The sequence below is a fragment of the Takifugu rubripes genome, chromosome 22 (assembly GCF_901000725.2).
Source record: "Takifugu rubripes chromosome 22, fTakRub1.2, whole genome shotgun sequence".
Lineage (NCBI taxonomy): Eukaryota > Metazoa > Chordata > Actinopteri > Tetraodontiformes > Tetraodontidae > Takifugu > Takifugu rubripes.
In genome coordinates, this window is record NC_042306.1 from 3,427,099 (window position 1) to 3,442,651 (window position 15,553).

Consider the following 15,553-nt stretch of genomic DNA (forward strand, 5'->3'; position numbering starts at 1 on the left):
GTTGGGGGAAGGGGGGTACCTGGGGCTTCAGTGCACGAGGAGAAAGGCGGTAAACACCACCAGCTGTTCTGTTACAAGTTCTCCCTGGAGGACTGTACATTTCACTGCATCATAAATGCGCCACCGCTTTATGGGAAGACAAAGGGAGCCTTGAAATATAGAGAAGAACCCCAAATTCAAGGTTAAAGTTTAATGAGCTTCACTGCCACAAGATTGAGACAGCGACTATGGCAACTCTACTAAAACCAAACTGCCCTGTAAACCTACCAATCAGGCATAGGCAGATTGATCTTTATTGTCAGAGTACATTAGGTAATTAAATTGAAGGCCAGCCCCAGTGCAAATAACACAAACATTTCTTTCCATAAACACCAATTACCTAATAAATACAGCACTTACATCCACACAATCAGACATTCAAACGTTCTAATTTGTTGCACAGTCCCAATTTGCCTCCTTCCTCATCTGTAACTTCTGTTTCGTTCAGGTGACTAGACGGAGGCAGCAAAATTCTCATAAATTTCAGCCTTATTGGCAGAAATGGTTTGTAGATCATTTTCTTCACCTGAATGATGAACCATTAATCATTTTCTGTGTGTTGTGCCTTCAGGATTTAAACTTAGACTTCCCAAAGAAGTGCCTTCCATCCAAAGTTGAAAAGCACACCAACAAACATTAAATAAGTGGGCAGCTTTGCTTCTTTTTAATTCCACTTGACTATATAAAATTTCAGATGAAAGCTCCCCAAAGTTGCCCATTGGCACATTTCCTCCTTGAGGTGGATCATCTGGATATCCCGATTGCAACTGTAGCGCCGCAAACTTCACTTCCACCCTTGTCGCTGCGTCTCCAATAACCAAACCAACCTGATTGAGCCACCCACTCCTTCTACCTCCTACACTCATCCCTGCGGGAGGAAACACACCGCTGAGAAGTTTGTTAGAGGAAGCCTGAGAAGCAGGACAGCTGGTGAGTAGGACTTCAGTAACACAATAACACTTGGCATTCTACTGTATGGTAGCTCGTCTAATGGGACGCCTGAGCAAACCAATTTGTGTTTCGGCATGTACGAGGTGATGGAGAGTGTGTGTCTGTGTGTTTTCTTGTTTTGCTACATATTGACTACAAAGATATGCATTCTACTAGCAAAGTGAGGACATTTTGGCTGGTCCTGAAACCTTTAAAGGCCTGTTTCAGGGTTAAGTGTGGATTTTTTTAGGTTGTGTGTTGCGTTGGGGGTAAGAAGTGCAGAACTTGATGACAGCCAAAGTAGAAGTCATGAAGTCAGTCACACATGAGTATGTGAATAAAGCTTTCGGAGTTTAGCTGAACTTTAGGCTGTGGTATCTGTAAAATAATACGGGTACACACTGTATCACGATATTTCTCTTTAAAATGGGAGTTGGTAAATGAAAAAAATAGTCAACACTGAGTGGTACAAAGAACATGTCCTGAGACACCCAAGTCCTGGTGTCTTGAGTGCTGGGACTGAGGACAACAGACTTGTCCCTAAAATGGTCCCACAGCTCCAGCAGTTCACACACGACTCAACTGGAGACACTTGAAGTGAAATTTTCCCGACAAAAGGTCATTCATGATAGCGAATGCGTCGGCTGATGGAGTCCAGATATCAAAATAAGATGATTCTCCTCGCTACATTAAGCATAAAGTGTTTAGACTATTTTAACGTTGCTGTCATGACAAGTTAACAAACAATTGCTACAACAGCAGCTAGAATCAAGGTGTCTATTTACTCTGTCATGGAAATATGGCAGCCAACAGAAACGGTACCAGCCTAACTGGACCCACAGTGGTTTGCTGAGACCTAATTGTTAAGTAACAGTGCGTTTATATTAAATAGTGCAATTATTCTACATTATACAATTGATTTATGTATTGAATATGGTAATTTATTTTTATAGCAAAACGGAAAGTTGTTAGAAAAACACAGTTAAGTTCTTTAGTCTGTGGCTTCCATCCTGTTTTTCATGGGGGATGAAAGAAGCAGTAATATTTTCTTAATTAAACATTTTTAAAATTTGAAGTAAAATAAGCAAAATTACCAATTCATCAGGTCTGATTATGAAAAAAAGGCGACCCCCCAAATCACCTCCATGATGATGATTTCTGGATGTTTAATGGCCATAAGGGTTTAGAGACGGGAATCTGGGAGAAATTGGCTTGAGAGCTCACTTGGGGAAGATGAGAGCAATGTTTGTAGTTAGTGTGTGTGGGGCCTAGTTGGAGAAGTTTGGAGGAGGCACTTCAGATGAGAAGAACACCGGTAGAGACTTCACTTCCAGCTGTCAGAGAGCTAATGCGGCTGCAGCAGACGCTGTGTTCTGGGACTGGGTCTGTTCTTCCTTAGAAGCAAGGAGTGTGACAGCTGTAGAAATCCCCCAGCCAGGTACGGCACAAAACTCCTGATTAACATGGCACGCACACACACACACACACACACACACACACACACACACACACACACACACACATACACACACACACACACACACACACACACACACACACTGGCTATGCTCCCTTTGGCTATTAATATTACATGCAACAGACTTTGGCATAATGCACACTGGCTTATCATTGATTTGCTCTCTCTCTCTCTCTCTCTCTCTCCCCTCAACCCCCTGGTGGGCTTTGAGATGTTAACCTGTAAATAATAAAACTTTTGCGCTGTTGGTGACATTTGGCGTTCACGGAAGAGGGGAGGGAAGAGCGGGGATGGCCAGCGGGCAAACGCTTGATGAAATTGAACCCTTTCCTTCATGAATATTTTCCACATCACCGGGAGGATGCTGCGACTTATCGCAACCGTTTGCATCCGGGCTTCAGAGTAATTCGCAGTCACTACCCGGGAAAGAAAAAAAAGTTTATGTCTGATCAGTATTTAAATGATCTGCAGGACAGGAGAAAGTGGACTGGAAGGTCGGCGGACTGCGGCGCTGCATCGCCGAATGAAAGAACAACCTAAATACTGAGAAGAGGCATCTGACAAACGAGGCTCTTACGGGGTGACGGCTGTTCTACCTGTGGGCGTCGCCTTGACAAAGCCAGCGCTCATCAGAGAGCAGTTATCTGCCCTATCAGGCGCACCCTCGACCGCCCGCAAAACCCAATAAGAGCAGATGTTCTTAACCAGGAGTAAGGTGGCGCCATCGCTGGCCTCAGTGGACGTGTCGCTCGCACCGAAACTTTCACAAGTGAAGCGAATCCTTCCTCATCTTCAGCAGCTGTGGCAATGCCCCTGTGCTCTTTTGCGACGCTACAGTATGCACTTTGTCTGACGGGGAGAGACAGGTCTGCGTCTAGCTTCCCTATCATCTCGAGCTGCTCTTTGCCTCAGCGTCAGCAGACTGAGCCTCCCTTCCTGTCGGTCTGCCGGAGATGATGATGATGAATTATAAAAGGGCCAGCTCTCACAGAGAATACAGATGTTTACACACACGCACACACACACACATACACACACACGGGATGGCTCTACACAGTGCAAAGCCTTATCGTGCTGGCAAACGAGTCGATGGAAAACGAGGACTTATTATGCAGGCTCAATGAGAAAACAGCCGCTAATTAACTGGAATGCAAACACGTTCGGCTTGCAGAGCTTTTCATCTTTGAGTGGGTTCCTCTCTGAAACATATTTTTTTGACCAGCGATCTCCTTATGCTCAAGTCTAAAAGAAATGCAGAATGCACTTAATGACTCGTGGAACAATTCTTAAAAGTTATAATAATGGCTGAAATCCTTTTCAGAGGGAAACATGCACGTTGGGAGTGGCTCGAGTTCCACATCCGGAATTTCGAAGGAGTCGAAAGTGGATGCTCAATATTTCAAGCATTGTGGGACTTAAAAGTGTTGTTTGAACCTCAGCACGCTTCCTTAGCTGAGAAAAGACTTTGCTTGGGTGCACGTGCGCAGATATTAGCTGCTTTAAAAGAGGGGTGCCTGTGAAACAACATGCTGAGTTTAACTGAACCAAAAGCCCAAATGGTGGCTTACATTTGCATCACTTTTATACCCAACCGCACTTGAGTCAAAGTTCCATGAAGAAAACTTCACATCTGCTCACACTCTCTGCTGCAGCGGTATCCACTGGTGGCCAGTAAGAAGCAGTTGTTGGGCTTAATGGCGGAGAGGGAATGTGAGTAATGCTGACTGATTGGTTTGCCATCTCTTTCTAAAGGAATGGCAAACAGAGGCTTGTTTTAATTGAGACACTGAGGAAGCAAGGCGATGCACTAATAAACAGGTAATTATGCAACTCCCACTTCGACCAAAGCAGACTGCGAATCCATTAAAGCCCTTTCGTTAAACCCCCCCCTCCTACACTGTTTTTTTTTTCCTGCCCTTTTTTAAAATGGCACATGACCCCCCCCCCCCCCACCACCACCACCGCACACGGGCCTGTTCTGTTGCACAGAGAGAAATCATAACAATTAACCATCAATCAGGCTTAACCTCTGGGGTTACAGGAAGCACTCCTCGGCCTGTGAATCTGCCGGCCAGATTAACGCGGCGACAGAACGTGCCTGTCCATGTCAGCTAATCCATTTATTTACTCAGCTTTCCCCGTCGCTTGATTAATCGCTCCCAAATCACCGACGGCAACCAGGGCGCTTCAGGGGTCCTTAAATGTGTGTTGAACGCATCCCCGCAGCACCAGTTTAAGGGGGGCACATGTTCAGAACTGGGATAGGGGGGTGATCAGGGGAATGGGAGCACCAAAAAGAGCCCCGAATGCTTTAACAGGGTTTTCAAATAAGAAATGTAAATCATACCTTGAGTAGCAATGTAGTGATTTGGCCTGTGGTAGCCCTGAAAGCAGAAGAGAGGAAAAGATTCTGTCACATATCAATTCCATATTTGTTCCAACAAAGCACATATATTTCAATTTCCATACCAGTTATGGGTATGACAACAAACAACAACACTGATGTGTGTTCAAGGGTGCAGCACGTGTTGGTCACTTGTTGATCCATTAAAAAGTCTGTTTATATTTAAGTGTATTGGATCAGTTGGGTTCTTTTTTTGCTTGTGGTTCTATGTGAGAGGCGTGCGATGCTCTTCAGAAACGCCGCTCGGCTGCCAGCCGGTCTTAACTGCGCGTCCCTTTAGCTCTGTGTTTCGGATCTAACCGAGACGAATTTGCCACTGAAAGCCAATGATGAATGTCGCAGTTTTCGAAGAGCGATAAACACTCTCCATCACACACACTGGGCTGCTCCCTCCAGAGGTGCGCTGCATAAAGTGCCGATAATCCCTCTGATACAACTAAAAGCACTGATCTCCACAATACGGCCACAGTCTCATGGATTACGCTAATCCCTTCAAGTTTTATTTGTCCAATTCCTTGTCTTCTCTCTGGAGATATGAGCCAGGAAACAAAACATTAGGACTTAAAGGCTCTTCCAAGGCCCTGCCTCTTCTTGATTGCCCCCCCCCCCCTTCTTCCTCCACACACCCCTGCTGCTCTGCTTATCTCCCTCATATTCAATTTAACTTGGACTGTGATTAACGTTCCTCCAACGGAGGCAGGAAGACACAAAGGATATTTTGCTCCCTCTCTCTCATGCATGGGGCTCTCGCAGCTATTCAGCTGTCCTCCATTTTTAATGACTTCTTTATCTCTGGACTGAGGAAGAGATTTGTTTGTGCTTTCATGTAAGTTCTGTCAAGTAAAGTGGAGGCCCAGCACACTGTCGGATTAGAAAGGCAGAGCCAGAGAGAAAGGAGGGCCCCGGTAATAACTGGCAGGTACGGTAAGTAGTGCTTGTTGTAAACTGACGTTTTACATATAATACACTAGATGCACGACCATACTGAACCTTTAAAAAAAAAGGTTTGCAGTGTTTTATTTCTGGGTGTGTGTAAATTACTAATTGAGAATTAAATATGTGCTTCTGTCTTCATGCATGTTAAGCAGGGTGTATGGTAGTTCTTAAAATATACTGTTTTTCTTTTGCCTGGAGGCCTGAATTTCAAGTTTTAGGAAAATATCATTAGGTAACCCAGTTTTAGAGAACCAGAACACACTTTGAACTGCTTAAAATCCACAGGAGAGACTTGAATTCATAAAAGGGGGAAATCGCTCAGAGGCCTAAAGTTGGAACGGACAGACAGATAGACAGGCAGACAGACACAGACAGACAGACAGACAGGCAGGCAGGCAGGCAGGCAGGCAGGCAGGCAGACAGACAGACAGACAGACAGACAGACAGACAGACAGACAGACAGACAGACAGACAGACAGACAGACAGACAGATAGATAGATAGATAGATAGATAGATAGATAGTTATCTGTAATTAAAAACCTTCATGTGCACAAACACACAACTCTACAGATAGTTCGATCCACCCCCCCGCCCCCAGACACCCCCATCCCAACACCTGCATAGTTATGAAGAGCGTTTGGCTGCAGGGAGGAACCAAACACGGAGACTTGCTCCGCTCCCAGTTGCTGTAAATCATCGCAAAGACTGCTGGGAGGCTCCTACACACAACGTTTCATTGTGCAGGACAAAGCTTCTAGAAGGTTTAAAAAGCTTTTTGACGAGTGAAAATGCCATTACCCGTCTGCCCGCATCTTTCTCTGAGCACTTCCAATGAAGCAGGACGAGCAGGAGAAATCCTTTTCGATCAGGGCCGTCTTTAACATACATTTATTCTTATCCCATAATGGGGGCCGCTCTATTGTGAAAGTCTTCACAGCCGCATAATGGCCCATAAACTGAATAGCGAGAAAGGTAAATAATTTAAGCTCCCTGCATTTGCGGCACACCTTGCATTATGAATTTATATTTGAAGGCGTAACAAGAGATTACAAATCGCCACATTAGAGGCAGCGCGAAGGGGGGGCGGCAGAGGATGGGAGGCGGAGGGCGAGTTTTTCCCAAGCAGAAAACCACTTAGGCAGTCAGGTACATCAGCAGCCCATTACACCCAGAGTAGAAAACGTCTGGCCAATGAGCTGATGTGACTGGATACATCCTGCTGCTAATACTGATACTACAGCAGAATCAGGTCAGATCTATAGCCCACCAGCTAAGTGGGTTAGAACTGTTTTCAATGAAACGCACGTGTCACGCCACTTCATAACGACTTTAACTTACTCTAATGATACATTAACTCACTTGAGTAGCGTGTAAGTGCTGCTCTTGAAGCACTCTCTGGTGGTATCACGCAAACTCTGTTAGCTAAAACCGGCGTCTACTGGAAGGTAGAGGAGGAGCTCTGGGAGTGAAAAGCAGCTGTATAACTGCTAAAAAGCACCCTACATGAGGATGGATGAAGATATGTTTACCTCCATCCTCCGAAGCAGTTATGGGTTTTTATTATGTTGCAACATATCAACGGATGTTTGTGAATGCTAAACGTAATGTACAGGGCGCATATATCTTTGTACCTTTCTTTGATTTTTATCCTTCTATCCATTGTTATTTTGTTTTACACCTTGGTGTACACCTGTTAACCTGTACATATACACACATAGTTTGAAAATATCACTGTTTTTGTTTTAATATGTGATTATTTCGATTATATTTGCTAAGTGGTGCGATAATGAAAATATTTCCAGCAAGGGATTTTGAAAATAGTCATGATTTTGAAAAAGAGCCTGGCTGCTAAATAGGCTAGTGATAAATATGTAGAGTATTATGTAAAATATCTACTTATTTGGGCTAAAAAAAAAAAATCTGACAAGAATTTTAATTATAATCTCATCATTTCGACTTTGTAGAGTTTTGAGCTTGTGGCAATTAATATTGTTCAACAATTACGATTTTTCAATAAAAATAGAAATATTTAGACCCCCTCCTTTCTCGTCTTCAGCCGTGTTTAAAGCAAAGACTACCAGCTTGGTTCTGCTGTGTGCAGCTCCACCTTTACTTTGTGTCATCTGATCTTCATTAAAATATCCATTGAAAAAAGTGGCCCGCTGACTTTTAACTCAAGTACAAAGGCTCTCGGTGTGTTTGTGCATGCTGATATGATGGGCAGGCAGTAAGGGCGGCCTGGTCCTCCAGGCCCCCTGCGACGGCGGCACCAGCATCCCCTCCATCTTCCCGGGGGAAGGCACAGTGACCTTTGCGTTGGTGGTGCTGGCTGGTGTGTGTACTTACATCAACGTAATTTGCATTAATGTAATCGGAGCTCTGTTCCCCCTCCAGGGCCTGCAGCCTGACGCGGGAGTGATCATCTAGAAGAGAGGCGGAGAGGAAGAAACCAGCCTTGAATTAATCATATTAACGAGGGCAACGGGAGAATAAAAGCAGGGATGGAGAGAAGATGGAGGAATGCGAGACTGACAGGACAGACGTTGTAGAATGGCCCAATGAGCACAGAGCGGAGGGGATTCCATGTGTGGGGTGTGGTCAAAACCAGTTAACCAGTCAACAGAGTCAGCACTGAGAATGGGTTGAAAACCACTATATGGAAATGATGGGATGTGGTTGGAAAATAAACATGACACAACTCTAATATTTAATATACTATATATCTGTCAGCAGTCATAAAATGTTTTTCCAGGATAGCAGATAAGGCATGATTTAATAAGAAAATAAAAAAAGGTTGCTTAGGGCAGGGCTTGTTTTTACACAAGACACCGCAGGAGGATGAATATAAAAGCGGACTGCAAAGGTCAAAGCTGCTTTTGTTGGCCGATAATAAAAAAAAACTGTGTTTGAGCAGCTTAGAGTTACCCAGAGCCACACGCCTGGCCAAAAATCTGCTTAAAGAATGGGACACGCGCACAAACTTCTGAGGTGCTGTTGTACACACATGCGATAATATTCCCGTATCGGTTCTTCATGCGGTTCTCGTCCTTCTTGGCTGAGTCCCACGGTGCTGACTGTCCCTCAAAGAAGCTCTGAAAGGGGAGAAAGCACAGCAGAGGAGTGGGCATCAGTTAAGCCGCCGTGTGGGAGCAGTCGCAGCGATTACCAGGCAAAAGAGACAGCTACGTGTCGGTATCGTGGAAACAAACAGCGAGCAGCGTTAGGGCGGAGGCAGCAGGTGTCACTCTCAAACCCTTCCCCTCGCTGCCGCCGCCGCCGCCACCGCACTGGGTGGAGCCACCGCAGCGGCTGTCTGACTGCCTCATTTCAAAGTCTCAATCAGCTCATCGTGGGGCGAGAAATAAAGCCAGCTCATCGTCTGCAGATCAAAAACTGCTCTGCTCAGATTACCCTCATGAAAAATTCATCATCTCTCACTGGGGAGATTTCCATTCTGATGGCACACCAGGCACAATTAAGCAAAATTATGAAAATACATCTCCGCTGCCAGTCCACCGCTGTTTACTGGGGCTGGGAGCGGTGGACGCCGTGTAGCCTGGCCCAGACAAAAACAGAGATGGTCTTCTTGTTTTTCTTTGATAGCTAATGCGCGTTTGAAAAGCCAGCTCAGGCATTAGAATGCAGGTCACCTGAGAGAAAAGAATAGGAAGCATTTATTGTATGGAGAGTTGCTTTTAGTCTGGTTAGCCATTCTGAGAGAGCCATCTTCAATCATTCAAGCACTTGATGGTTTCATCCATCTCAGTGCTGCGACAGGCGGCGGGCCGTTTGTCTAGAATATAAAGGTCCCTCAGACAGACCGCAAGGACACGCAGCTTTATGAAGTCCCAAGAATTCATAGAGAAACAGCTTTAATATGCTAAGATTGTGTCCAGCGCTGCCAGTGCGGCGAGCCGCATAGATGGGAGACCGATTATGCAGGCCTCTCTTCTCCTGCAGCAGTATGTCTTGAGTAAATGCGCAGGCCGACGTCATTGTCTCTGTCACTCTGAAGGATAAAGGTCCAACATGGACCATATGGAGACAAATCATCCCTGAGACAGAGGGCGATACCTGGAAACGTTTTAATAGTCCTCCCTTAAATCAAGTGACCCTGCACTGCTCGGCCTCTTTTCCAGGGCTGCTTTAGAAAAAAACTAATTATGGTGATAAAGCTTTTCCCAAGCGGAAGAGATTAGAAGATGAGTTAGAAGACGGTTTTAAAACACCACCTATGGAGCCGCCTGGCCCTATGGAGTGATTGTTGTTGAACTTTAGCATGAGCGGTGGCACCAGCTGCACCCAAAAAGCGCTTCCTTCGCATTCAAGCGCCACCAAGGACAAAGAATAGAATAAAAGATAAATAAATGTGGCAGAAGCAGCATTAAAATGCCGATTCTGAGTGAATGCCTGATAATGAATCACTGAGACATTTCAGCTGCCCAGTTTTGGTTGGACCTGATGGAGCTTCGGGGTTTGAACGTCGCGACCGTATGTAAACACAAGCTGAAACGAGTGAAGGTGTGTTAGTGTGCAGAACCCAGACACGCAAATACAGGACTTTATAAAGCTTTCGTTTCCATTAAAGTTGGCTAGTAGATACTTGGTCAATTTATTCACTTAATTCTCTCTCTCTATTTGTATTAAAATTTTGTGGTAGTCCCATTTAACGGGTTTAAATTTGGCTCACAAAAAGCTTTATAAAAATAAAAATAATTAAGTAGCATGACATTTATGCAGGGTGGGGGAGTGGGGGGGCAAGGACATTGCAACGACAAATGACAAAACTGAAAACAAATGTCGGCGTTTCACACATTTCATCATCTGATGTCAAAGACGTTGCTAACTGTGCGTAGCTTCTGGGTGGTGAATGCCCTTTTCAGATCATAGATGTGAGAATGTGGCGATCCCACAGGGCCAACGAGCACCGTCAGTCTGTCACATCAGTGACATCATCTACACGTCTAAAAAACTCACAAATAACCAAAAGTGTTGGCTTACCTGGTTTATCTTATCCAAAGTTAACGTACAGAATAACAAGAAGCATGTGTCAGGGAGAGATATGGTACAGTGTAAGTCAACAGATTTAGAGGAGCACTTGGCTCCAATCTCATCATCTAACATAAACGATTAAAAGGGCATTAACCTTAAGACAGATCGACAAAGTGAGGACGACACAGGGACACAACATACAACTCAAACAGCTCTATCCAGGCGACAATGAGCTCCATCACACCCTCGGAGCCACCCACAGGCCTTTGTGGTCAAAACCTGTGGATGGCTTGGTGACAGCAGGATGAGGTGTGTTTACTAATTAGTAATTTCCTCTCTATCTCAGTTCATTATGATCGAGAGGTTGCGTTGTTTAATATCGCAGGCACGGTAGAGAGGTGGAGAGGTAATTACCGCCGGGGGGGGGGAGGAGTGATGATGGCGAGGTTCTTAGAGAAACAAGTGATGGAGCGTGATACGTGACGTCCAATTACGAAAATGTGGAGGGTGGCGATATTAAGATAACGAGAGGAAAAATTAAAGGATGGCAGAGGAGGAACGCAACCAGCCAGGTGTGGCTCAAGTTGAGGCTGAGTGTCTGAGGAGCGGTGAGGCTGGAGGGCCACCAACAACAAACCGGTGTGATGCTCCTACGGGGGCCAAACTCTTTTGTGCCGGTGACAGCGAGCGGGACGGCGTCGGATTCTGAACGCTGACGTCTGACAACAAACTTAAGGGAGCAACAGGCTGCCGTCACCGGGTATCGGACAAAAGGAGCCGACACGATGGGCCTTTGGACTAACTTTTATTTACTTTTCAGGTTGAGCTACAGTTGAGTGTCAGAGGGGAGGGCTGGGGCAGGAGTGTCTGACATGAATATGCCATGCACACATACAAACACACACACACACACAACGTAAAACGACAAGGACAAGCAACAAAATGAATCACATCATTGAGACAGGGTGCATTCATTATTTATCATAAAAAGTGCATCTGGGGAGGCAGTAAACAGTTGTGCTGTGCAGTGCAAAATGTAAAGACAGACGGATGCAGTTAATGAGACAGAGCTGCACACCACGACACAAACGAAGCCTCCTATCAGACCCATAAACAGGTCTTCCACCAGGATTTATTTGTGCAGGGGTGACGACCGGACGCCGCCATACCTCGTACTCCTCCTTGAAGCCGTAGCCCTCCGCGCACTTCATCTGGGTGATGTGCTGGAGGAGGTCGGCCACGCGGATGGCCGGGTGCAGCTGACCTGTCTGGTAGGGCACGTCCACTGCCTCGCGCTTCCTCAGGGAGTGAGTGTGCGACTGCACCAGGCTGCTGGTGTCGCTGCACACGTTCTGGCTCTCATCTGCAGTGGGGGGTGGGGGCAGAAAGACAGAGAAAGAGGAGTAGGTCAGGACAGGACAGGCCGAGGACGAAACAATACAGGGTAACTTTTGGTGACATAATGTTTGAAGCAGTAAACAAAAGTCAGGCTTATTCGTTATCAAGACGGTCCACTTGAGACGGGAGATGGAGGTTAAGACCTCCCATAAGTAATACGGCTGAGTATACTAGCGCGTGATATGTATCACATCATGGGTTGTGTACTGTGATCAGTAGCCTGTTGCGTATGCTAACAGATGGCACATTATCTCATTTACTGGTAAGCATTATGTCACCACCTTACAGGCTGACAAACAACTTTTAACCAGTAATCGGTCTGTTATGGATGGTCACAACAACACAACATCACTGAGTAATAAGATGATTCATGTAGTGGTGAAGGTTCGGGTCCATCTGTCTCCCTGCGTGGCTGGAAAATAGCTAACGGTAAGAAACACCCGGCACGTATGGACTTTACGTCGGACGGGAGGACTGTGGTCGAAAAAGGTGCGGAGTGATTGTAAAGATCCACATAGAAATTCAGCAAAATTTAATTTTTTATGTACTTATTGGTTTTTTTTTTCCTGGTTTGGGCTTTAACTCGTGAGTCCTTTCCAGCTCTTTCATACTGTCAGTGGCAGCTACGAGGCACAGATGCTGTGGGGGAGCCAGCGGATGATGGAGGGTGTCCAGAAATATAGAGGAGGAGGAGGAGGAGGAGGAGGAGGAGGAGGAGGATGTGGGTTGGAAGATGGGCAGTGAAGGGGTGCAGTGTTCCACAGTCAGCATGTTGCAGCAGGCTGTGTCAGAAGCATCACACAGACACAGTCAAACTCTGTCACCCCGTCTTCCCCAGGAAACAGGAAACAAATAAATCAATAAAACAATGTAAATAAATAAAACAACAGGGAAGCATAGATGGGAGGAGAATGCATAGAGTAATGCTGCCAATGGGCCACAGTATATGCTTTGACCATGCTAGGAGAACGTTGACATTGCTGGCACAGTACAGAGGGTGGTGAGATGCTAACATGTCCACTGGTCATGCAATAAATGTCAGAATGTCCATGTCAAAAGCAAGCCCTCAATGTTGGCTTGCTTTCTGAGTAAAACACCGCCACCTTCCCCCAACCCAGGGCCCACATGGGAAGACTTACCATTAATGGGCACTTTTTAGATAGCAGATACATAAGAGGTTATGTGTGTCAAGAAGGAGAGAGAGGAGAAGAGACAGGAGAGAGGGGATAAGCAACAATACAGCATGAGAACCGGTTACAGTAGAGACTAAGTTTTAAAGCTAAGCTACAGGGCAAAATCACATGCCTTTCTCCAATGGCCTGGTTCGAGAGCCTAGTCAGGTTGGGATGTTGAGTGGATGGATGGGGCAATTTCACAGTGCAAGACAAGATCCAAAGGAAAAAAACAGGAAGTTATGGTAATTCTGGGGAGAAAATAATGGTGAAGTACTGGTCTGGTGTCTGAAGGAGGGTGTAGGTTTGCATATGGACATGAGGATACTAAAGGAAGAGAGAATAAAACCTATAATAGCTAGAATAACTGGCTACTTTGGAGGAAAAAGTCTGAACTAGACTGGGGCTGAAGTAAAAGTGGGTAAAGACTTTGTTTCCTAAGACTAATTTGTGAATTTATTTCATTCATTTTTTTCATCATTTCTACCAAACCAACTATTCTTAATGAATTCTCATACCATTTTAATTTAATTACAAAAAAGAATATGTATTATTGAATACTTTTGGTTTTTTTTCCCCGTGTTAATTGATTAATGGGCTTTCATTTGTGTCGCTCTGCAGCCTGTGGGGTTTTGGACATCCCGACTAATGTTGTGACAGACCTACACCCTTGGAACACTCTGGCTAATGTTTTCTGATTTGTATTCAGCATTCTGCTCGTTCCAACTGTTGCAATTCTCAAGGCACCTGCTGCTCTGCTTACATTTTAATTTCTACTTTGTTGCTAAATAGGCGTACGCAAAGAAGTAATTGGGCTTTTTTTCTGTCTTTGTGGTACCTTCAGTGTGATCATCAGAGCACGCCAGCTTCTCTATCCGCCACCATTTCATATTCATAGTGTCACACTTCCTTGGATGTAGGTCTAACACAGACTGCTGTCACAACAGCTAGGGCAGAAGTAGCTGCGCTGATGTGAAAAGTGACGTAGCTGTAAGTTGTACTTGTAAACACTGCTATGATGCCTGTGTTGCGCGTCCTGCTTCTTGGCCTTGAAGATAATATCACTACAGTCCTTGTGCCCCACTTCCCGCGGCGGCCTGCTGGTATAAAAGGCGGCCGCTTGTTTAAGATGCGTTGCATACATAACAAAGGCTGGTAATTAACAGTAGAGCAAAATCCTTTTTTATGATTCTATTTTATCGCTGAATACGCGGTGGCAAAAACCAAAACAAGTAGGTCACCGACGGCTAGCCAAAGGCAGGGGGAGTGATGTTAAAAAGAATAATAGAAAAGGTTGTTGTTTTGGAGGGAGGTAGGGGAGTTAAATGTGTAGTGAAGAGAGAGGAGAGGGAGGGGAGGGCAGCAATGCTAATGCAAGACGTTGCATGTGCAGGCGTCCCGTTTTTCGCTGAGTGGCGATGCTTAAATTTTGCCTTGTCTCTCTGGCGGCTACCAGTTCAGCGTGACGCAGCCTTGCCACTGGGGGTCAAATGCTCCCCCCAGTCGCTTTCTTGTCGCCCTCCCATTAAAAGCTCCTCCCACATCCAGTCCACGTCTGTCCATGCATAATGAGAGGACAAACAGGTCTGTGGCATGACGCGCAAGACACGTAATGGGGATGAAATGGAGTGAAGCCAGCCTCAGCCCAGAAGAGCCCCTTCATCTGAGGGAGGAGGGGGGGGGGTAGGGGAAGACAGGGGACAGAAGGGGAGCTTCAAGCAGGTATGAAGGTGAGGAAGCCATCTTTATTAAAAGAGCCAAAAAGAAAACAAAAACAAATGGGGGAAAAAATAATAAAGGTATTTGCTTGGTTTGTTACCTCTTGACACAGCCACCCTAAACAATAAGCAAAAATGCATTTCCTTTGCAGAAGAAAGAGAATCGTCTCACCTAAGATGGCAGTTGGCACAAAGGGATCTGCCCGTATCCCCCAAATGAGAGGAGGTGTTGGAGAAGGAAAGAACGTTGGCAATAAATTAACAAAACAGAACTGAAGGACAACAGATTGAGTTCTTGCAACAAGAAACTTATCATATTTTCCTAATTACACTCGGCTATTAAGCACCCAGCCTAGTTGATTAGAAAATATTGTTGCCCTTTACACTGTCGAATAAATGAACTGAATCACAAAAGACACACAATCATACACAATTGGATAAATTGAAGTCACGATTGAGTGGTTTAATGCGATCTCGCGCACGAAT

The 15,553-nt window shown here is 45.3% G+C and overlaps 1 protein-coding gene across 9 annotated transcripts in view; it reads right to left on the reverse strand.

Annotated features, from left to right (window-relative positions):
* The window catches only part of LOC101064138 (protein tyrosine phosphatase receptor type M), a 117,514-nt gene that overhangs the window by 13,615 nt on the left and 88,346 nt on the right, over positions 1-15,553 (reverse strand). For 4 of the 9 annotated variants that reach the window (XM_029831374.1, XM_029831369.1, XM_029831371.1 and 1 more), the window contains 7 exons: positions 15,240-15,266; positions 13,317-13,328; positions 11,949-12,142; positions 10,789-10,797; positions 8,792-8,879; positions 8,134-8,210; positions 4,794-4,830 (listed from right to left, as the gene is read on the reverse strand). In XM_029831374.1, coding sequence (XP_029687234.1) covers positions 4,794-4,830; positions 8,134-8,210; positions 8,792-8,879; positions 10,789-10,797; positions 11,949-12,142; positions 13,317-13,328; positions 15,240-15,266 — 444 coding nt within the window. The remainder of the gene's footprint in view (positions 1-4,793; positions 4,831-8,133; positions 8,211-8,791; positions 8,880-10,788; positions 10,798-11,948; positions 12,143-13,316; positions 13,329-15,239; positions 15,267-15,553) is intronic. The other 5 variants (XM_029831376.1, XM_029831370.1, XM_029831375.1 and 2 more) reach the window with 3 other exon arrangements.